Genomic DNA, 24,574 nt, shown 5'->3' on the forward strand with positions numbered 1-24,574 from the left:
AAAGAGGCTGCTTTGCTCTGACAGAAGGGCGAAGGACATGTTCTGTGTCCTCTACTACCATACAGTGAGCACAGCTGGGGCCTGTCAGTCCCCCAAGGACACAAGTGTATGTGTTCACAGAAAAGCTTTTGAAGCCCTTTAGTATTTGTATGCAGTAAAATGGTGAAAAATTAAATCAAAAGCTTGGCTAGTTTGGTTACAACATGTCCATAGAATAGCAACTACCAAACCACTAATTTTTGTCCCCAATTTGGCCCCATTCTCATTGAAAACCTTGGCTTTAGGGAATATTACCATATGGACTGGGGAACCTTTTTTTGTGCACACAAACCTACATGCTGTAATTCAGTGCCAACATTAAGAGAGTATGTGTGCAACATGGACTGTGGTTCAGCAGATAGGAAAGTAACTTACCACTGGTGCAGGTCTTGCCGTCCACCTGCAGGTTGATGCCAGTGGGACATGCACAGCTAGAGAGTTTCGGGGCTGGAGCAAGGAGACAGAGGTGACTGCAGCCCCCATTATTTACAGTACAAGGGGTCCGCACTGCAGAATAAAGAAGAACAAGGCAGATATTCATTAAAAGGAGATCATCTTAACTCTGCAGGCCAAATTGGTTGACAGAGAAATAAAATGAGATGAACAGAGGTAGTAAAATGTGACACTGAGATATATTTTGGTTCTTCCCAAGTGGTGCTGTTCTCACTCAGCAGCGCACCTCAAACTCTCAGCCAGTGACCTCAGTATGACATAAGGGTCTGGGTGAGGGGTGTCGACATTTTCCAGGCCAACAGACCCCTACAGGGCCAAAAAGACAGCCCCTCCTGTGCATCGGATCTCGCTTTACCCTGGTATGAGCCCCCAGGTGCCTTCTACCCCCCCACCCATAGACCCAGGATCGGCTTTCTGCATTCTTAATCCCCTCTGTGAAAAGACGAGACACTGGATACAAGATGGGAGCAGAATCTTCCAGCACTTTGTCATGATACAGCCAGAAGGTAATGAGGTCACTTACCAAAACTCAGCAGAACACACGCATGTGCCCACAAGCACGTACACACACTCCCACACAAACACACATAAAATACAAACCCACAAAAGGCTCCACATTCCAAGAAGCTGAGAAAGTGCTGCACCTCTGTAAGAGCAGTTATTAAGGTGATGGGGACGCTTTGCTGTACCATGACAGCACCTCACAATTAGAGCCAAGAAAAATCAATGCATAATGGATTTCAGAGATGTGGCTTAAGAGAAACTGGTCCTGTGGCGATAAAACACCACCTCATTGATTTAGAGGAAGTCTATTATAGATCGCTGTCCAGTAAAAAGAGCCTGTTATTGATTGCTGTTCAAATGAATGGAAATTCTTATTGATCTCAGTCAATAAAGAATTTCAGACATATCTCAGCAGGACAACAATTAAAAACTGGTCTTAAAAGAGATTGCATGGCCTGCCTTCAGTGTTCCTCACCTGAGTTACGGTGTCTGTGGAACATGTGAATGTCCATGAGGTTCTCCAGGTTCTCTGCAAGTGTGGACCGACCCAGGCCTGTGAGTTTGTCGGCACTCTGGATGCTCTTGGACTGCCAGTCGGTCCAGTAGATCTTATCATCGTGCAGTGTCAGTCCAAAGGGGTGAGGTAGTTGACTGTTAATCAGCACCTGCCAGAGGGGACAGGAGAGAATCATGGGTAGATGAGCACTTCCCACCAGACACTGACATTGGATGTTCAAATGCACTCTTCTAGACTAATTTCCCAGAAAAAAAACAGGTATCTCTATAGCTAAGAACTGGTCTTTTTGTGGTGTAGGTTGAAAAGATAAAAGACAAGCAGTATAATGAATAGCTCCAGTAAAATCCACATTCTTGTGCTCTGGGTAATGGGAATAAAGGCAATGTTTGTACCTGTCGGCCGGAACCATCAAAGTTGCTGTACTCTATGGTCTTCATGCCAGCATCGGCCCAGTACAGCCTCTCTGTGTGGTAGTCGATGGCCAGTCCATTGGGCCATGTCAGGTTAGAGGAGATGATAACCATCCGACTGGAAGCATCCATTCCAGCACGCTCAATTTTCGGATTCGCACCCCAGTCTGTCCAGTACATGAACCTACAGCACCAGCAGACATGTGAATTCCATGGAGACATCTTTTCTATTACCCAAAATGCCCAGTCATTGAATGCTAATCTCTCCCAAAAACGTATATTACTGTTTACTTTTATTATTATGAAAGAGCACAGCACATACAGAGACAGGCAGAGCAATGTTAATGCAATCTGAATCTCTGCTTTAACGCACCCTCCAATAGGGTCCACAACAATGTCACGGGGGCGGTCCAGATTCTCCCAGATCAGTACAGTGCGCATGCTGCCATCTGCGTTCGACACCTCAATTCGATCTGTACCTGGCAGAAAGAGAGAGGATGCAAGGATGCATCTCAGTGGACTGTATTGCTGCATGAGGGGAGGTCTTTATTATCTCCAGTAATAAAATATGACATACCAGCATCGGTCCAGTATAATTTGTGAGTCACCCAGTCAATGGCCAGACCAGCAGGGCTCTCCAGGCTGGAGTCAACCACAACCTGCCAATGAAGCACCAGACATCAGGGAGCTTCAAACAGGAGAGTTGCAGTTTTCCATTGAACCAATAGGAGGCAATGTTTCACCATTATTCCTCAGTCATGCCGAAATGCCAACCAGAGGAGCAGATTAAAAGTGTGTGTGTGTAGCAGAGACTGAAACACTTTCATTTGCCTTTCAGCACTGACCTCCTGCTTAGTGCCATTCCACAAGGCCCGGTTGATTGAGTCAGTGGTAACGTCTGTCCAGTAGATGTGCCCATCCCTGTCATCCCAGTCCAGTGCCACTGAGTTCCGGACATCAGCCAGTGGTATGACATCATCCGACATGTCCTCTGTATCAAAGCTGATCCGACGGATGTCCGTCCTTCGGGCAAAAAGCAGGAACTTGTCAAGACCTGATCAAAGACCAAAGGTCTCATGTCAGTCCTCTAGGCTTACCAAATGGGGTTATCACAGATTATCACAGTAATCACAGACAACATCCACAATGAACACAAAATCAAGAATCAACACTCAAGTCAACCTGAATTAAATTACTGCCAGAGTGCATAAACAAATGATGATGGTTCACCATGATGGTAGAACTCACTTTGGGCACAGTTATAGTGGTCCACCTTCTTAAAGCCAGTGGGGCATGTGCAGGTGTACGTCTTGTTGCTAGGGAGACACAGGTGGCTACAGCCTCCATTGTTGCTGCCACAGCGATTTCGACCACCTAGAGACAACAAATTGAGAGAAAAGAGGTAAACATTAGAAGTTGTTTCATGTAATTACAGCACTGCAATCTGCCCAGAAGAATGGGCCAAACTCACTCCCAGGGAGTAAGGCTTCCACATGCATGAAAGTGAAGCAGAGTAAATGTTTTTTTGCTTTCAAAATTACATTAATATGCATTTGTTGTGCCATATTGTGATGAATATAACAAAAACTGGGCAGATGAAATCGTAATTAAGTGTGATATAAAACCAGTCAAATTTACGAATCTTGTTGCCAGTATTGATGATTCACTTCTGTGTGGGTGTGAGTCCAACCTGCTGGCTGTCTCTGTGGGTGGAGAGTGTGGATGTCCATGGGGAAGTGCAGTTTGCTGCGGATCACCGCTTGGTTTTTGCCCGTGAACTTGTTGGCACTGTTGATGCTCTTGGTGTGCCAGTCTGTCCAGTACAGGCTGTCCTCAAACACAGTGATTGCAAATGGGTGAGGAAGACCTGCAAGGCAGCAGCAGGAGGGCCACGATCAAATAGAAGAAGGTGCAAAGAGAAAAAAAGTTGTCCTTGGAGCTTCTCCTTTAGCTTGCAATTCCAGCTATGAGTATCCCTTTCCTCACAATCCTTATTTACTGGACTGCACAACTTACAACCACCAAACACAATTAAAACTATTTCACATTTGCATTTACTTTACTTTTACTTATCTGCACTAGTCTTGGGTTAAGCAGGGGTTATGCATATTGATTTGTGTATCAACAATATATTTATTTGCACATTTGTATAAATGTGTATAAAATGTGTATAAAATACATAAATTTAATGTATTTTAATATTGGCTTTAAATCTGGGGGTAATTGTAAAAAAACAGAAATGTACTTAATAAACACAAATTGTCCCAGGCATATTGTGAAGATAAAGGTCATCTTTTCTACACTGTCAGTCAATTAGAAGTCAGTATCCTTTATTCACAGGGCATCAGCTGTGTTGACACAGGCAGAATGTGGCCATCTTCCTGGAATAGCGGGTCAGTTGAAAGAATTCAGTCAGACAGAATTTTGACGCAAAAGCGCAGCTTTCATTTTTTATCTTCCTCAATATTTGTATTGCAGAGGCGTGTGATTTTTCAGCTGCAGAACGCCGTCTCTCGCTTTCTCTTTCAGGTGTGTGCAGAAGAGCAGGTTTGTTTGTATGTTGGCACAGTGATAAAATAATAAGGCCACTGTCAAGAGAGGACAAACACGGAAGTAGCAACCTGATGAAAGGAACGTGAAATTCTTTGAGACGGGTGCTGCTCTCGCCTCATCACCTCCTTATTATCACTCTGAATATACGAAGCGGCGGGGAATTTTTGTGCTTGTTTGTGTTTGTGTGAATGGATTTTGTATTTGTGAAATACACAGTCAGGTGCCTGTGGATGCACGTGCTAATTAAAAGTGTGTGTGAGAGACAATGGTGGTGTGTGTGTGTGTGTGTGTGTGTGTGTGTGTGTGTTTGTGTGCATGTCAGGCAGAGGGAATGGGCAAAGGACAGGGGTCATTTGATGTCCCCACTTCTCAGTCACCCTGGAGCTCCAGGTTTGCAGGTGTCCCAGCCTAGTCAACACACACCAGCAGCAGCCACAAAACACTCCCGACACAGATCACACAAAATTGACGCTTTGGCAAACTCTGATTGTTCAGGTCAAACACACACACACACACACTAAAAAAGGACACCATTTGTCTGTCTGCCGTTTGAACAAACAGCCCAAACTGACAGAGTGGGGTCAACACAGTTAAGCCCTTTCATCCTGAGCACACACATCATTAAAGGCCATTGCTGACGCCTTCACATATCAACAGCCAGCCTTAAAAGCCATTAAAGTTTTTTTTTTTTGCTATCCTTTCGTCCTCTATCCCTTCTTCCTCCAACCATTCATCCATCTTCTTTTCCCTTTACTTCTTCCTTCGTCTCCTGGCGTTTGCCTGTTTCTGCAGTTAGTAGGATAACAGTCCATTATTGGCTCAGCAGAAATGAAGATGGGGTGAAATAAAACTGATCTCCCAGTGGCTTTTTCCACTGTCTGTCCCCTCGCATGTTTAATTTGTGTCTGCCGAGCAGCTGGAATTCTCTCCACTGAGCCGGAATGCCGGTTTGGGATGGCGTACTGGAATGCTGGACTGGTGGCGCATGGCTTGCGCTCGCCCCATAAACAAACCCAGGAGAAAAGCTTTAAATCCCTGTTTCAATTACCCTAAACCCTCCAGACTCCTGAGAGGTGACAGTATTGGAGATGCTCAGTGGTGTTGCTATCAATTTTATTATATATATTCTGAAAAAGTAACCACCTTGTCCAACTCAAAAACAGCCCCGGTCCTGTGTCAAATGCAGATATTAATGGGGCTTTGGGAAGTTTCATTGTTTTAATGGGTTTTAATGGGTTTAATGTTTTAATGGGTCTGCCTATAGTTTTGCTCAGACTAGTGGGTCTATCTGCTGCCTCTTTATTTCTCATGTGCTCGGTAACCCAGCAGACTGGCTCCCCTCTCTGTGGCTGATACAAATTTAATTTCCTCTCCAACTCTATTTGAGGGGGAGGTTTGTGAGGACTGGATTTTCTGTAAACCCAGGTAACCCAAGGTGCCAGAGACCGATTCCAGAGGGATTCTGCAGCCTCGACAATGATGTGCGACAGACGAGGAAGTGGGGGAAGGACCCTGGAGGGGGTTTTTCCCATAGCCCAGTTGTTCTTCCACAGAAAAGGTACAAAGGTGTGGAATGAGGTCAGTGCCTGGTATTGGTATGCTCACCATGGCTGATGACGGCCTTACGGTTCTTTCCGTCCAGGTCTGCCCGTTCGATTACATGGTGTTTCGCGTCAACCCAGTACATGCGATGGCCGGCGTAGTCGATGGTAAGCCCGTTTGGCCAGAAGAGGTGTGTGTCTGCGATGATTCGTCGGTTGGAGCCGTCCATGTTGGAGTACTCAATGCGTGGAGTATTTCCCCAATCTGTCCAGTAGATCTTTCTAAAGGTGGAAGGATTCAGACCAGGCAAAAACTAAATGAAATATTAAAAGTTCCACACAAATCAACATTCATACACTTAAATATACTACCTCAAAATTTGCTCGAAAAACAAAAATAACAGTCGCCTGCCATGGCTGCCCACTGCTAAATGCAGAGGACATATTTCGAGTGCTGAGCTGCAGTGTTTCACAATGATCACTTCACTTTACCTTTCACTTTCATATTGTATTTTGTATTATTTTGGTAACACATTTACATTACTGCAGAAGTGTAAAAATAAGGAAGTTAGTAGCTTAGAGAGTGACACTCTTGCCTCTGAACCAGAAGACTTAGTTCCTAGGTTGACGGACTTGTGTTTTTTTGTCACAATCCGGACATTTCCTTTACTCCTGACCGGAATTACATGTTTGCCTTGTTTTGTGCTCCCTGATCACCTTGATTGTTTTCATACAAGCAGTGGAGACAGTGGTGGCCTACCGGATAAGGATGCAAACCTGTAATTGGAGGTTTCTTCACTTTCCTGTCCTCAAGCAGTGAAAATGTCACCGACAAAAAATAGTGGTAGGATAAAGTCATAAGGAGAGAGGGGAATCTCCTACCCCTCGATAGGATGCAAGGCAATGGCGCGGGGCTTCTCCATGCTCTTCCACAGTAAGACTTTGCGGTGTGTGCCATCCAAGTTGGCAACCTCGATGCGGGACGTCCCAGAGTCGGTCCAGTACAGCTTATCATGGATCCAATCTATGGCCAGACCGCCTATGGACATAAGGGCTTGAATCAGAATAACTTTTTCTTTTTTTCCTTAACAGATTACCTTAACAGAAAAAAACAAAGCTGTTCAGTATGGCATGGTTTCGGAAAGAAACCATGATTCTGAGGTATTTTGCTCCAGGGGGTTCTTTGTGTAGAGTGTTGTCTTTCATCTCATTCATCTCAAGGAATAAGAAAATGGATTTTTGTTATAACTGATCTGGCATGAAAAAAACCAAACCTCAAATTAGTATCCCTGCACTAAAATTATCTGCCAGTCTGGAAAATAACAGGCCTGTGTGTGTTTATCACTGGTAGAGTTTGGGTATGATTTCAGGATGAATATGGCCAGACCACTTCCGTACTGCAACTGCAGGTCTGTTTTTCACAAATGGGTTGGAGGAATCTGGCTGTATTTAATGCCCGGTATGAACTGATTATTGTAATGGGCGATTGTACCTGGACTCTCCAGGCCAGTGGACACCACTTCCTCCACATTGCTGCCATTAAGGTTGGCCTTCATGATGCGGTCCAGAGTGACATCTGACCAGAACACCAACTCATGGCTGTGGTGGAAGTCCAGAGCAATGGCGTTCTCCAGGTTATTCAGGAGCAGTGTGTACTCAGAGCGGTGTGGTAGAACCTGGCGTATGTCAATCCGGTTGGCAAAGAGAAGAACTGGCTCTGGACCTAAAGAAAAAGAGGAGCTTTTTCAGACATTCCAGAGAAAAAGAGTCTAAGTGCTGAAAACATCCATTGGAGAAAAAACGTGGAAACCAGAAAGGTCAAACATCAATAGATAACAGATTTATGAAATGATACATTGGTAGAGAGTTTCACCCAACCCAGACATCAGACACCAGATAGCCTGACTCTTCCAAGCATAACTTGGGACCCCTAAATTTAAGACCCCATACTGGGTTAGAAATATGGCTGTATTTAAACACAGTAAGTCAGTGTGGAGAAGTAACGTGGTGCAATTGCCGGCCATGACTTACCCAGCGCCTTGCAGGTACGCTTGTCAGGCCTCAGCTCATAACCTTGAACACACCAGCATTGGAAACCCCCTTCCGTGTTCGTACAGCCCTGGCTGCAGTAACCTTCCTCAGCACACTCATCCAGATCTGAGTTCATAAAACATGGTTTAGAACAAGAACAAAATGTCAAAATATTTGTATGTACTTATGCAGAACTGAAAGCAATGAGGTTACAATAATTAGTCCCTCCATGTTTTCACAGGCTTTTTTGCAGCCTGATTTCACTTGGGCTAATTCATAATAAAATCAGACATAATATAATGTGCACAAAATATACATGCATGGTCATATGTATATTTTTTCAGTTATGTTTTATTATTTTGTTGCAAAGCTATTTCAATTAAAATAAAAAAAATGCATTGCCTTTTGTGTGCATGTTTGTACATGAATAATAGTAGTGACAGTAGCATGTTTTGATAAACATAGATCTAATATATTATTTAAGTTCTATTCAAAGATTTTTTAGTTTCAGTGTTGATGATAATGTCCAACCATATAAGATCATAATGATATTCAGTATTGATTTATTAAATGCATTTTTATCACAAAATTACAGACTCAAGATTGGATCTATCTCAGTCACACACACACATCCATAAACACACATTCACCCTATAACAATGTATGCTATGATTCCTCAGTGGTAAGATCAAGGACATTCCTGCATTGCCTGGTGGAACAGCTCATCCCTCCACAAACAGAAATAACAAACAAAGGAAGATGAAAGGAAATAAAACTCAGCCTCCAAGATAGCGACCCTGGTCTGACACCACACACTTGTGTGAAGTCAAAAAGTAGGCTGTGTCTATAAACCATTAATCTTTCAAGGCCTGCATGTACCATGGCATACCAACTGTCTGTGTGCCTGCTTTAGTCATGACAACCAGGTCATGTTCAGTTTATATGAGGGGGCGGAGCCCCTCTTTGATTCACAGGGTTGCTCCAGGGGGCTTCCACCTGGGACAGACAATGCACGTTTGGGGCTATGAAGGAATTTCAAGATGCTACAGGCTTGCCCAACTGATGAGAAACGAAGAACAAGCTTCCTTGTATGTCATGAGAGCTAAGATAAGAATTCCTGAGCTTTTCTCATGATTAAATGTTATATATTACAGAAGGATACATTTTGCCTACCTATCTCCAGACATGCATCTCATCATATTTCAAAGCCAGCACTGACCATGGACTTTGCTTTTACTAGCAGTTGCAGCCAATTTTATTACAAGCCAAAATTCCCCTTGGCGGACAGCACAGTAAATTCAGGTAATCCTCATTTCATTATAACATAGCAATAAATGCAACTTCTTACAATGAACAACCTGAGCCTCCACCTCTCTGCCACTTACCTTCACAAGACTGCCCATCATCAGTCAAACTGTAGCCAGTGTGGCAGGTGCACTGTACCAGACCCCGGGCCATCTGGCATTTCTGAGAACAGCCCCCGTTATTCACATTACAGTTGCCCTCGCTAGACCTGGGGCCTGCAACCAGACCGATGATCCAGTCAATTTTACCAAATGTGCACATATAGAGAACCAAACATATGAGACTGTTCACATAGCAAAAATGTCCAAGAACATTGTGGTTAAGACATTATTGAGGTCAATACAACACCAACACCCTAGTCAGTGTTAGAGTTAGAGTACAGGCTTGATACCAAATTGACTTTTATACGGACTTCCTAGAGTAGTAGTGGCATGCGTCCGTGCTTAAAATATCTGTTACTGTGAATGGTTTAGTGAAGAAAAGATGAACTTTGGTGATCAAGTTCATCTTTTCTTCACCTAACCATTCACAGTAACAGACGTTTTAAGCACGGACATCTGAAGAAAGGCTCACTTACACAGTGTATTGACCAGTGACATTACTATGAAATGTGACTGCTGTCTGAAAATAGCTGATATTACAAAAGTGAGTGGGTGTCTGTGCTTACGGCAGTCCTGTTCATCACTACCGTCCCCACAGTCGCTGACTTCATTGCAGACCTTCCTCAAGCCAATACAACGTCCATTCCCACACAGAAACTGATCAGGGGCGCATGGGGGAGAGTCTGAGGGAAATAATAATAATAATAATAATGTATTAGTCAGTGTCTTTTCCAAGAGATAATTAAATAATCTCCAACTCCTCTATAATATTATACTTACATATTTTACTAAGTCATATTCAAAGTGAAAGTGAAACAATTGTCATTGTGACACACTGCAGCAACACACAGTGCACACAACAAAATGTGTCCTCTGCATTTAACCCATTACCCTGCACCTATTCCACTTACTTCCAAATAATTTCACTGTTTCCGTACATAACATTTGTAAATGTGATACTACAATGTGAAATTAACCTGAAATAACGGTAATAAAGGCCCATGCATGGACCATAAACTCATTACACACTGGATGGAACTAAAGCAGATGTTCCTCTGTTGTCATGGATTGAGAGAATTCTTGTGCCATATAATCTGTATACTTCTACTCTTGTGTTTATGAGTGTTGAATTGGCTGTTAGTTTAGTTCGACCACTCACCTGTCTTTTCACAGCCATCTTCATCACTCCCATCCGAACAGTCATCTTCACCATCACATCTCCATGACAACCGCACACAGCGGCCCGATGCACAGCGGAACTGATCAGTTGTGCACATGGAGGTGGCTAAAAAAAGGAGGACAAATGTCAACACTCCTGCCCTTTCTCTCTCTCTCTCTCTCTCTCTCTCTCTCTCTCTCTCTCACACACACACACACGCACACCTAAGAGAGGCACTTACTGCAATTCTTCTCATCTGATTGGTCGTCACAGTCAAACTCCCCATCACACCTCCAGCCAGCATTGATGCACATGCCACTACTGCACATGAACTCCACTGAACGACATGGCTGGTGGGACGCTGAGTACAAAATCAGACACAAACACACATAGATGAATGTTTGCTCTATTGTAACTTCATCGAGTGTACAGTGAGTAAAGAGAACACAAAGAAACATACACGGCATACAAATGACGCACGTCCCCCCAGAGTGAGATTTTTCTACCTCCGTATGAGTTATATAATCCCCACGCCTGTTCTGTAGCCTCTTTAGAGCTCCTCGAATGAAGAACAGATGAGTGAGGATAAGGGACGTGATTAAAGCGATACAAGAGAATGAGCAGAGCGCTGCTGCGCCGTTCTGTTCTTGGACTCCCTTCGCCATGTAGCAGCACATCAAGGTAAACGTTATCAGTCTGACTAGGGCTGCAGCCAAGCAGCCAAGAAACGAGGGCTGTAATAAAAGGCCCAGTGTGCAGCGGGAGTGACTAGAGGAGGATCAAAACACCAGGTGGGATTCGGAGAGAAAAGACAGAAGAGGGTCAACAAGAGAAAGAGGCTGAGGCAGAAAGACAGGTGGAGAGATGGAGACAGAGTGTATGTCGGAGATATTGGGAGAAAAGTGTCCAAAGGGAAAGCCACAGAAATAGGTTTGTTTGCTTTGTCTCGGTTTACACAAATTTTTCGATTTCACAGTCTATTGCAGCGTACTGCTTTTTTGATGAGCTTGTATCAGTGTCAAACTCAACATGGTTTTATATTCTTTTATGGTCCAAAATTGGTGTAAAAAATTGTCGATAATGTTCCATTAACAGCTAACTAAACAAGTTTTGATATTAAAATAAATCAATATTACTCAAAGATTCAGTAGAAGGACACTAATAAGTTGATCTTATCACCCTGTAATACTGACAAAATTCATTTACGCCCTCAGTCATCAGGGGAGAGAAAACGGCCCACACACAACCAGGCGTTTCATCTCCCGCCCTGCACTGGAGCCAGAACCAGCCTCTCCTTTAACAAACGGGCCTTCACGGGGAGAGCCTTCAGACGGCTCCCGCTGCCAGGGCATTCCTTCTGAGGATGGCACTTCTGCCGCACTTCTCCTCACTATGCTGTGTGGGATTTTCCCTCCTCTCTCCTGCTCTTTCCTCACTTTTCTGCTCTTTGATGTGCATTCAAGTTTCCAAAGACATGCTAAATATGTCAAGATCTGGAATAATTGAGGAGCACAGGAATGAAAAGCGTTGGAGTTAATAAAGTATGTACTTATTGCACTGTCATAAGGAAAAAGATTTTAATTCCTTTTCTTGGAGGTGAAATCCACCTCCTCCACTCTCTAGAAGAGGTTAAAAAGGCATGTTGTGTGAAAGAAGAGTGAAGAGAGAGTATAGACTGAGTATGACTGAATGAGACAGACACAGAGAGAGAATGTCAGGAATCCTTTCTGGGGGCTACTGGGAGAGCCTCGAGTGTAACGGAGCGATTTGGAAATCCACAAACCAACCAGAGTCCACAGCCCGCACGAAGCATGGGTGGTGATGCTGGTCGTGGTTAATGGCCTAGAGTGGACGGTGCCGTTTCAGGCTAAACGTTCCATCCAACATTCTGCAAAGAGCGGTGGTTTGGTGGTACAGTGGTTGTGTGAGTGTGTGGTGCGTGTGTCAGAGCGATAATTCCAGAGATGTGGTAGAATGTATTGCAAACTCCAGTTCACACAGGTGATTACCCACCGAACCCTTTCTACAGGCATCTAACCACAACTGATGGCTGCCTCGACGTTAGTGGAATTTAGGAGCATTTAGACAGCATCTCTCTCTGTAGACACACAAATGTTTCCTCAAGTCCTTTCATCTGGAAGGCACACGTGTGAATCTGGGACAGCATTCGGCAGGGTTTTCCCTTTGAAGTGCCCTTGAAGAAGCCCAAGACTTGCATATCGTCTGCAGAGCTTGCACCAGAATTACTGTATATGAAACATGTGAATGCATTAAACACGTTTTGCCATTTCCTGACACACGCTATGAGGGCTGACATTCTATATTTAGGGTTAAACTGGTGGAAAGAAACGTGAGCCGGTTGGCGGATTAAAGGTCTTAACACAGTTGGGTTCGGTGGGGGGGAGGGGGTTGTGAGGGGAAACCCTTTACTTGCATACCAAAAGAGTGAGATTTAGGGTGAGGGTCCATCTCATGTCACTTATGAAAGTCTTAGGTCTTTTTTCAGACCAGGAACACAATTATGGGGAAGAATATTAATTCAGAAGGGATTTTCAGATCATTCATTGAATGATATCGCTCTGAACACAACAATATGTAAAATCAACATGTCTCGTATATTGCAAACAGGTTAAAATATTCATAATCAGGTGGTGCTACCTTTATATGACAATGAATAGTCATTAGCCATTGCAGTTAGTTGGGTCTGTATTAATTCACAGTTAGAGTTAGGGTTTGTATTAATTTAAGACGTTATTTTCTATCTGACAAATTTCAGAATAAACTGGATTTTCCTCCAAATACACCTGGTAAGGCAACTAGGTCTGATATAGCCTTTGTTCTCCCACTAAAACACTCAACTATTCTAAATTTTTTTTTGAAATCCACCAACTTTATGACAGAAGTCTGTTTACCACAACTGAATGTGAGAGGTGGATCAGGAAAATTTGAGTTGAGATTTGTATTAAATTTGAATTGCGGCACTGCACGGTGACATGCTAAAGTGAAGTAAAGGACGACAGGCCTGCCACTTACAGCAGTCAGACTCATCGGACCAGTCTCCACAGTCATCATCTCCGTCGCAGTGATAGATGTCCAGGATACAGCGGCCGTACTCACACTGAAACTCCTCAACGCTGCAGGTGGCCGTCTTAACATCAGAGGCTACAGATGAACAAATCACATGGTTAGACATTTACCAAAAAAATGTCTATCTATATAAATTTAGATATATTTATTGTAGTCCCAATGAACTTTGCAGTGAAGATCTAACCCCCCCTCACAGCTAATAGCTTTGTTTCAGTGGGAATGAGATACATATTTATTGTATGGAGAGGACATGTTTCTTTTCCACAATGAATCTCTTTGTGTTGAGTATGCTGGTTGAAGAACCAAATTACCTGAGTTTTACGGTCAAATATGGTCGTACTGGTGGGCAGCTCGAGCTTCCAGCTCGAGTCTTCATAGCACCAGTGTCACTGCCTCATAACTACAGAGGTTCTGAATGGCTGTGTCCACAGAACTAAAAGAATGTCATTTCCACTTTCATGTCTTTACATCCTTTGAAGAAGACCTGCTTTGAAACCAAATACTTATCTGGTACTCTTTGGCCGTTTCAGGCGAAGCTGTCGAAATATAATTGAGACAGCTAAATGGCACATGCCTTTATAAAAGTTCAAAAAGTTGTGATATTGTGAGCCACAAGGGAGGGGGCTCCAGCCTCAAGCGTGCACCTGTGTTAAAACCTTCAGAATCCCCCCTCCCCAACTGTCACAAGGCTCTTTTATGGTTGTGTTGTGATGGAGACCTCTGACGACTGAGCCTCATCAATCACCTCGCCTCATTCACAGTGGCACCGCAGACACTACTGTCCCTTGCCAGCAGGCTTCACCTAAGATTTCATTGCCATGTGAGATTGTTGCTGATGTCTGCTACCACTTTGACCCTTTCCACGCTAAAGAGTACGGATTCGTCTGGGGATCTCCAGATGTTGACAGCAGGGTGAAGGGGACTGGGAGATTGTAAATGGGTGTTTAAAAGGGAAAAGGATGAAAAGGCAGGAAAAATGGCAAAAGAAACAGCGCTTCAGCCAACTGCCGACAGTCTGAAGTCTAGGAGTGAGCTGACAGTTCGCTTCAATTACATTTGGAGTGGATTAAAGGGGGAAAAAAAAGGCTTCTACCAACAGTCGCCATTGGGGTTCTGTCAAAGCAGAGGGGAGGGGGGGTAAAAACACAAAACTGAAAGAGGAGACCAGGACTTGTGGTCTCTACTGCAGTACAGTAGAGCTTCCAGATCCCCCACAATCCTCACCTCCCCATCCAGCAGTGAGACGGAGAACGTGGACCATGTGCCAGCAGTTAAATCAGCATCAGATGTGGGTGCTGTATTACAGGCATACATGTGCGCACACACACAAAGATACACACATACACCAGATCCATTTACAAAACATGTGCACACCAACACACACACACACACAGACACACACTACCCGCTGTAGATCACAGCCAGCTGACTCAGGCCAGGCTATTTAAATCCAATCAGAGACAAGGTTTATGGGTGGGGGGGTGGGATGGTGGAGTAGAGGATTCCTTTAGTTGATTTGAGTCAGGGCTGAAAGCCACACATACATACACAAACACACACACAGAATTAGACAATTGGTTTTGAATACTAAAAACCTAATATGACACTTCAACTTCAGGTAATATTTTGGCTTATAATCATTGTTATTAATGCGTTTTCCAGAAAAATCCAAATGATCAATCAATCAATCAATCAATCAATACATACATACATACGCTGCACCCACATCTGAAGACACACGGCAATCATTCAGCAGGCCCTCACACTGTCTCTCACATACAGTGGTTTAATTTGCCGATATGCTATAGCGACTATTAAACTTTTTTTCAGCAGCAGAGAAACACACTGGGATAAACCACACACATTAACGCTTGATGGGCCACAGCCATATGGCATACAGTATACCATGCGTTCTGTGAGAGGGAGAGAAACTTACAGCAGTTCTCCTCATCGGTTCCATCCTTGCAGTCCGTGTCTCCGTCGCAGTACCAGTGCTCAGCTATACAGCTCCCATCCGAACAGCGGAATTCCTTATCCGAGCATTTCCTCATGTCTAAACACATATGCGCGCACAAACACACACCATCAGGAGAAAGCATGGTCAATATGGCCCATATGTTTTGTGCATATCCACACATGAACAATGACATAAATCCTGCAGACATTTGGGCTAGAATCTGACAGTCACTTCACGCAGGCAACCATCAGGCAGGCAGGCAAAGAGGATTACACCACAACCTGATCTCCCATCAGGCCATGGAGAGGCGCAATGCTGAGATACGGAGCAGCGGGAGAACAATTAGGCAATTATTAAGAGACAGTGCCCTGGAGACAGACTGAGGGTCTGTAAGAAAGAGAGAAGAAAACAAAGAGGAGGGTGGGAGAAGAAGGGATGAGAGACACGGGGTAAACAAATGATGGAGTGAAAAGAGTCAAGGAGAGAAAGAGATAGAGAGGTGTTGGTTTTTTACACCTACTGGCTTTGAGGGTCTCCATTTGTCAGTTTTTTTTGGATTAGAGCAAACCCCTTTTTCCCTGAAGCCCCCCTGCCAGGACAAGCCAGAACACCCCCAACCCCAATTCCTTCCCACATACACACATTAAAAGAATAAAATAATGAATTGCAAACTTTTATTTGCAAAAAAATAAACAGTCTTCTTTTTTGTTTCAGACTGCAGGCTATATAGAGTCTATATTAGAGCTGTAATTGTCCCTAAAAAGTTAGGCCCGACCTGACCTGAGCCGACTGATGTGCAATGTTTAATAAATTTAATTTACAACATTGCAAAACACATTTACCAATCGTGGAAAATAATTTACAAGCAGTGAATCATACGGAAAGGAAAGTTACTGTAGACCGTAAGTTCAAGTTTGCTGACTGAGCCGACCTGAGCCCGACCCAGTTCTAGTTTATATAGTATACCGGATTATGCGGCGTCATTATCCTTTTGGGTGTGTGATTGTTTCTACCTTTAATGTTTATAAATATCATTTTGGTAACCTCAGCGCAGAGACAATTCCGCACATCCCCTGCAATCTCTGGCGCCCCCCCCAGGCTGGGAACCACACAGCAGAGCCATGTGTGCTGAGAGGGGCCTGGTCTGCACAAAGCCCAGCTGTGTGTGCATGCGTGTGTATGCAGTTTTAGAAATATGTGCACATGACAGAATGACAATGTGTTTGCGTGTGTGTGTGTGTGTGATTCTTATAAAATGTGTCTCAGCGAAAACTAAATTATCTGTACATATTCTAGCAACGTGAGTGTGAGAAAAATGCCATGATGATCACACAAGTGACCTAATATATGGTCAATGTCCCAAATATGCTTAATTAGTTAGTTATGTCCAGGTTTCAAAGTGGAGCCCAATATGTGGGTTCAACATTTATAAAAGAATTTCATGTAGTTAATGTTGCTTATTGGATTATCTGGTTTTATCTGGTTGTGTTGAGTGTGATGTCACCATTGCACGATGGTGAAAATAATGGAATGCGTCCACTTTAGGAACCAGCCAGTGGCGATGGCTTCAGATGACATATAAGCTTAATAACACACTGACACTCACCGCACTGCTCGTCGCTGTTGTCCCCGCAGTCGTTGTCTCCATCGCAGTGCCACAGGCTGCGGATGCAGTAGCCATTCTGGCAGTGGAACTCGTCCTCCTCGCACTCCCGTGGGGCTACAGAGACAGCGACAGACAGTCTAATGTGAACATATCAGCATATCCTTCATGCAGTGAGCACAACAACTGTTTCAACTACTGACAAAAAAATAAGCGGAACGTTTAAATAATAAAATACAGACAGAAAACTGAAAAAGATGTCTAAAAACGTCTATGGCTGTGTTGTCTAAAGATGTCTTCTGCTCTTGAATCTGTGGGCAAAAAATGTTAGTGTGTAAGAGAGAGTTTAACTGCCTCCATTAGTGAAGTGACAGGGCTGCCTCTGCAGAAGTAAAACACCACCTTCGCTCAAGGCCATCAGCACGCCGCGACTGACGCAGACCCACGCGCAGCATCGATCGATAGCCAATTACACTTCTGGACAGCGGGGACGCTACACAGGCGGCAACACCACCACCCACAATGCATCTGTAAGTGTAGCACTTCACGCCGGGGATGATGATTTATTTAGTGTTGAGGGAGGGGGCGGGGGCCAGTCCAACTGTGTGTATGTGTGTGTATGTGCTCATTAAGAATTAATCTACACTAGTTATACCTTTACTAACCATGGCCCCAACAATACACACACACACACACACACAATCAGAGGGGAAGGAATCCAGCTGTAAAAAAGCTGAAGCTACGCACCCCATCAGACGTGCACAGTTTCATAAAAAAACACATAGCAAAGATTTATGGGATATTAAAGTCATAATGCTGTGGAACGTCTAACGTGAATTTACAGTAAATACTGCTAGAAGGTCAGCGGTGGATGGCCGACTGTTAATCACCGGGAGGTGGGGAGTATTTCAGAAAAATGTGCCATGCAGCAGGGTGCGGGCGGTCGGGTCCGCGTAGGAAATGCCACTTCCTTATTGGGCCATAAATTTGCCGTGCACTTCCTCCACCAATGACAGATTGGAATGAATAACGAGCGGACCCAATCTACAGCAAGCCACATGACAAACGGGAGTTCGCTATGAGTTTTACCATGGAAGGGGTTCTGTCTTCAACATGTGACCTGACATGAACATGAACATGAACATACACACACATATAGCGCTTTTAATTTGGTTTTGGATTTCCAGGATATTTGAGTATATAAATTATAAATATAAGATCAGTACCAAATAATAAAAACAATATTGTCATGACACTGTTCTTTCCTTATACATGTATTACTATCGTTTACTTTTATCACTTATTTCTTTGTTGTTTGAGGAGAGGTGAGAGGTCAGACAGGCATGGGGCAGAATATCATTCAAGAGAGCAGCCTAAGGTCAGAGGTGAGCGGGAGTCTTTTTCTGCAGTGTTTGTGTGTGTGTGTGTCTGTGTGTAGGCCCCTGGCCTTCCCCACACACAGCACGGGGCAACATGAGATGCACGTTTCTCTCTCCCTCCTGGCCCGTTATTTAAACTTTGACAAGATGCAAAGCTCCACTGGAGCCTGAATGGCTGTTGTCCCTCCCTCTGAATAAGGAAACAGATGAAGAGATACACTGCAGGTGAACTAGGGGAAAGGGGGGGGGGGGGCATGAAATAATAAGTTGGTTAGGGAATGGGGGAGCTTTCTTTTTTACAAGGCAGCTTGATGAAACATTAATCAACTGCTCATGCCAGACAGACCCCCCATAATGCAGAGGGCGTGGCAGCGTCTGAGAGGCAGAATATGGGTCAGACAGGAACGCACAGACCCATGGTGACCCAACACCAGAGACTGATAGGTGAACAGCTAGAGACTTAATCCATTAATGCACATATTTAAAATGGGGACCAAAAACAACAGCTCAGTACATGTGGGGACATTTTGCCATTTATAAATAGCAAAAAGAAAATACAGTATTTACTTCCTGAACTTAAATGTTGGGACAGGGTTAGGTTCAGGGTTTTGTTCTTGTTTCAAAGAGGTACTTACACATTTTAATGACAAATATAATGCTGTATTGTCCTAATATAAAGTCATCCTCTTCCTTTGCAAGACTAAATAAGACACTTGTTACAGAGTGTGCTGCTACAATATGTCAATATTCTATATGTTTCAGATCCTTATGTAAAGGCAAAGTGTGTTTGTGAGTGCATGTGTGTGTTTATAACATAATGAGGACCAAAACATACCAAAACATGGTATTTTAATGTAAGAACCTTAAAATACCATTACACTTATCTTTGGCTCCAAAACTTAAATTTAGGGTTTAGAGTTATGTTAAAAGTTAGAAAAGGGGGTTTTGCTACACATTTAATGAAACACACACTTCCATGAGACTCTTGGCTCCTTCAGGCCCAAGCCTGCACTGTGAGAGTCATATTGAGCTGAACACCCAAATTCATCAAACTGGGGATCTTTAAACATAGATGTGTGTACAATCCTATAAACATATATGCACTTCCATATTTCACTTACGTAACACCAGTCCCTCTGTTTGCCAGCTGCAGCCTATTTCATTTTTTCAAATACACACACACGAAACAACCACACACTTGCCAAGTGCTCCCCGAGGCCATGGAAGGAAGCGTGTAAACAGCAGGGTCAAAGATCAACCCCCAAATTTCCCCTTCATGTCAGGTGTCGTTGCCATGGGAGCCATGACCTCTTGTACAGGCATTGTGGTTCGTTGTTTCTATTTTTTCCCTTCTTCAGCAACATGCATTTAAAGCAAACATTTGGGTGAAGGCTGTCGACACGTCTGTTCCAGGCCACATATCTGCAGCAGGATGAATAATCATCATGAAGGAGCTGGATTAACATCAGTTGCTTTAACTTCGTTTCAACTCTGCCATAGGGGCGTGAAAGGAGGCCAAGGCAGAAAACTTCAAAGACTGTAGGGCAAGATGCAGCGTTCTTTCTGCAGCCTGTGGTGGATCTATAGTGACCATAATGAAAGAGCTCTAAAATGCAGATCAAATTGGTCCCGTTCACACAAACACACACACACACACACACACACACACATCCTGGGTGAGAATGCAATCCGGGGACAAAGGAAGTTGACTTACGGCAGTCCTGCTCATCCGAGTCGTCCTCACAGTCGTTGTCGCCATCGCACACCCATGACCGGCGAATGCACTTGCCATTGTCACAGTGGAAGTCCACCGGTGAGCAGGTAGGCAGCACTGCAGAACAAAAGTACACGAGAAAGAGTTCAAGTAGAGTGACTAGGACTTTTGGCACGCTCCACTCTTGTTAACAATCACCGAAGGCTGCCCGCTGTAGCCTTTGCCCTCTGTAGTCATTATTTCATAAGTGCATGGGGAGCCCATATTAGTTAGAAAGTGCTTGTCTAATGGAAAAGCCTAGGATTAGAGTGGAGATGCTGGTTTTTATGGCATGGCTCACGGTTGCTTAGACACAGACATCCATGCCATTAAGTAGAGTATGAATTAAAGCATACAGCATACACGCCAATCGAAAACAACAAAGAATTAAAGAATTACTGAGCAAAATTATTTTTGTCTACACGTGACTGCGGCCGATAATTGTCTAGCAATTAAACCTGACGACTTTGACTGCAAAGCTGGTTTCTTTCATCCCCTGGTGCAGGCTGTTGACTCATTTTAAGGCAGCTGGTGCTCTATCCAGCAAACGCATGGACTCTCAATGTATGCATTTCAATATGCATGTTTTTGTTATAACCAATGATTTCACGTAGTTAAAACATTAATTAAGGCTTGATCATAGACAATGTCTTCACCACGCTATATTCATTTGGTCTTGTATTCCACTCCAGCCATGGCAGGGACTTTCCCCAGGCAGAAACCACATGGTAGCATGAAATTCAGAAAGACAGGAAAAAGGGGAAGAGTACTTTTGGCAGGTGACCAGATCGCACAGCACAACCTCTTCAACTCCATTATCGAGTGCAGTTGGACACACAATATGAAGAGGTGGGTACTGTGTGTGAAGGAAACTCTCTATATAACACACACACAGACACAGTCCGCACAAACTCCTCTTTTCCGTTACTATCCCAACCCCCAGCAAGTTGCTCTTTGTGAGCAGAGAACAATGTTCTCAAAATGGGAAGATGAGGATGAGGAAGAGGTTGGTGAGGAAGAGAGGGGCTTTTCTGCCCTCGGGCCACACACACGCCTGTCAATACACTCTATGAAATATTGACCGTTTACTATGCTGGGCATTAAAAATTCATGATGTCATGTCACAGCCACGGCTGGTTAGAAAGAGAAAGTGGGCGAGTGAATAAATCATTAGTCAATGGAGGGGGGAGAAAGAACAGCGAGTGACGGGGCCCTACTGACCTACATTCACCAAAACACACACGCATCAAAAAGAAATGCACATGTGCACAAAGAAAATGGCCAAAACTCTTTTATCCGTTTCTTTATTCTTGACAATAACAATTGTCTTTCCGTTTGCTTTGTCAGTGTACATAATTCTGTTATTATTATTATTTCTGTAAAATGCACCTTGTGACAACACTTCTGGTCACATTCTGGTGATCATTGACAAAGATGAAAAGAAGAATGGAAAACACCATTCATTTTCTTTGCACTAATGCGGCTGCAAACAGTTGACAATTTTTATCTTCTAAATTGTTTTAATTTATGACATAATCGATCCCTAGGCTGCTATGGTGATCCAATTCATGTATATATAGTTTGACTATGTTGAGTTACTTGGGGCAGTGGTAGCCCAGCGGGTAAGGAAGCATACTCATAACTGACTGGTTGCAGGTTCAAATCCTAAACCTGCCACTGAGGTCACCTTTTGGGGGACCCCGTCCCCACCCACTGCTCCCTGGGTTCCTTTCATGGCTGCCCACTGCTCAATAAGGGTTAAATGCATAGGACATATTTCTGTGCACCGTGTGCTTTGCTGTGTATCAAAATATAAAAAAAAGAATGAGAGACAATAAAATCAGTTTTATCATGGACAGTAAGATTAAGGCGTGGGCCTTTAGCACGTCAGCACGTCAGCACGTTAACTCACATGGCACATTAGGCAGTAAGCGAGCTGGAGTGCTGCGGCCAAAATCTACACGAGTTGCTGACAGGAAGTGAAGGTGAGCAGGGGGCAAAAAGTGAAGCCATGACAGACTATACTTCTGGTCTTGTTTACGCCAGTTTCAGCTGAAGACAAAGAGGCTTCTGTACTTCTGGTACAGTACACACACAAACACACACACAGAGCAGTGTTACATGACAGAACATGGGCTCTGACGTAACGCACATTCGTATAAATAAGACACATTAAAGACGAATCACCACCGTTATAGCCCACTGGTACTTGATACAGACAGGCATGGTCCATAGACTTACTTACAAGTAAATACAGATCACACGGTCCATGTCTGTTATCAGCTGAATCACTGAACATTAAACTCATGAAGACACTGCTTTTATTCCACATATCTCCTCATCTTCACCACCTGACAGGACATCAGGCCATTACACTCCTGCTTGAAAGCGAGGAGCGCGAGAGCAGGCGGCCCACAACAAACCTGACCTCCAGGGTCACTGCGTGCATCACATTTCCGACTCGAGTTCCCATCCACACACAGCTTCCGAAACTCCCATCAAAAACCCCCGTCCAGATTAAACAAGCATTTCAGGAAGTCCTGAATCTCTGTGCACCTCTTAAGGGATACGGCGACTCAAAATAAATTCACTTTATAAGTAATAAATGCCAGAAGATGTTAGCTTCCCCTCACACAAACATAAGTGTGAGTCTGCCTGTATATCCCTGGATGTAAAAAAACGGTCGTAAAAGATGAGCAATTGTGTTTTTGCCACCATCTCTCCCTTGAGTTCTAAGACACAGGCGCTTTTATGGGGTACGATCGGCGATGTTTTAAAGCGGCTCCGAGGGCCCTCAGTAATGGGCTCCTATTAACTGCTGTAGCTCAGGATATGGCCCTGCTTATGGGACCAATTTGTCTGTCCTAACGCCACTCACAGAGACAGGCTGGGAGGGAGGACTGATCCTCAAAATCCAGATGTCTTTCCTAAAACTTAACTAGGATACTAACAGCTGCCTTGCGAGAGCATCAGGACCCCCAAACAAAGTGTTTGTCGCCTGATTCTTGAAGCCTGCTCTCCTTTCACCATGCACACAGAGATGCCAAAAAAATAGGCTTACAATTTAGAAAATAATATTACAATTTCTTCTTGCAAACTTAAAGAATACTGATAAAATGGGTAACATCTAGTCACATCTGATGGTGGGGCTGTGTAAATGTCGTATAGAAAGTCATTGGGATATATCTAATAACAGTATAGAATAAGTGAATAAGTTGATGTATTGCGCTGGAAGGAAACTGACAGCGGTTTTAGTTTATAATATGGACCAAAAGAGGCCAACAGCAGAAAATAATAATGAACAATAGTCACACAACCTCAGCTTTTACCCAATTCATTTCAAATGATTATCTATTTCTATACAGCTACAGTAATTCAGTGGGTTCATGAGGGATGGATCAGAGGAAAAACCACCAAATCCAGCCGGGTCGAGCAGCGTGGCTGTGGTGAACAGAATTCCTCTGATCGACTGTGGGTTACGTGGGTCGCCCTCCAGCCCCTCCACCACGTGCAGCACTGCCCCTGCCCTTATCTCAGTCATAATTACCCGCGCTGTCTGCTCACCTGCGAGCCGGAAAACAGCCCTCCTCAGATATGCCGCACAACAAACACACGCTCTCGCCTCACCTTTCAATGCCCATCCTGACAGAGGAGGCCTTATCTGATCGCTGGCAGGCCTCCAGTCGGCCGCATATTTCTTGCCATTCTAAATCTGGGAGTGGTAGGACAGAACATGGCTTTTCTTGGCTGCGTGCGTGCCTGTCAGACATGCTTTTTAACGCACCTCAGGCTCTGTAAAGAACCTGACAGCCAGGGCCGGGCGGCTCGGGGAGGCTGCAGACAGGACAGTGTGCAGATGGGCTCAGCGCTTCCTCACAGCAGCTCAACTGTTTCTCTGCTAATTGCACATACAGGTCCATTTCTTCACTGACTTGGGTTCTGTAGAATAATATTTCATTTCTATCATATAACCAGCAATTCATGTGCCAAAATAATAATATTATCTAAATAGAGATATTTTTTTCATTTGACTCAAATCTAACTCTGTCAGAATGTGATAATGTGATAATTGAATTTCATTGAATGTGATGTGACAGAGTTAGATTTGAGTCAAATGAAAAAAAATCTCTATTTAGATATAATTATTTTCAAAATGCTTAAAATGTATTGTAGTGTTGTATA

At 43.8% G+C, this 24,574-nt stretch overlaps 1 protein-coding gene across 5 annotated transcripts in view; it reads right to left on the minus strand.

Annotated features, from left to right (window-relative positions):
• Window positions 1-24,574, minus strand: part of lrp4 (low density lipoprotein receptor-related protein 4) — a 78,520-nt gene that overhangs the window by 10,194 nt on the left and 43,752 nt on the right. For all 5 annotated transcript variants that reach the window (XM_028956290.1, XM_028956289.1, XM_028956288.1 and 2 more), the window contains exons 3-22: window positions 20,354-20,470; window positions 17,264-17,377; window positions 15,637-15,753; window positions 13,647-13,775; window positions 10,855-10,974; window positions 10,614-10,739; window positions 10,021-10,137; window positions 9,434-9,568; window positions 8,049-8,174; window positions 7,510-7,740; window positions 6,900-7,056; window positions 6,082-6,299; window positions 3,614-3,790; window positions 3,172-3,297; window positions 2,769-2,977; window positions 2,501-2,582; window positions 2,297-2,402; window positions 1,906-2,107; window positions 1,472-1,661; window positions 415-546 (exon numbers count right to left, since the gene is read on the minus strand). In XM_028956290.1, the coding sequence (XP_028812123.1) occupies window positions 415-546; window positions 1,472-1,661; window positions 1,906-2,107; window positions 2,297-2,402; window positions 2,501-2,582; window positions 2,769-2,977; window positions 3,172-3,297; window positions 3,614-3,790; window positions 6,082-6,299; window positions 6,900-7,056; window positions 7,510-7,740; window positions 8,049-8,174; window positions 9,434-9,568; window positions 10,021-10,137; window positions 10,614-10,739; window positions 10,855-10,974; window positions 13,647-13,775; window positions 15,637-15,753; window positions 17,264-17,377; window positions 20,354-20,470 (2,931 nt within the window). The remainder of the gene's footprint in view (window positions 1-414; window positions 547-1,471; window positions 1,662-1,905; window positions 2,108-2,296; window positions 2,403-2,500; window positions 2,583-2,768; window positions 2,978-3,171; window positions 3,298-3,613; window positions 3,791-6,081; window positions 6,300-6,899; window positions 7,057-7,509; window positions 7,741-8,048; window positions 8,175-9,433; window positions 9,569-10,020; window positions 10,138-10,613; window positions 10,740-10,854; window positions 10,975-13,646; window positions 13,776-15,636; window positions 15,754-17,263; window positions 17,378-20,353; window positions 20,471-24,574) is intronic.

Source organism: Denticeps clupeoides, chromosome 16 (genome assembly GCF_900700375.1).
Source record: "Denticeps clupeoides chromosome 16, fDenClu1.1, whole genome shotgun sequence".
In the NCBI taxonomy this organism is placed as follows: domain Eukaryota; kingdom Metazoa; phylum Chordata; class Actinopteri; order Clupeiformes; family Denticipitidae; genus Denticeps; species Denticeps clupeoides.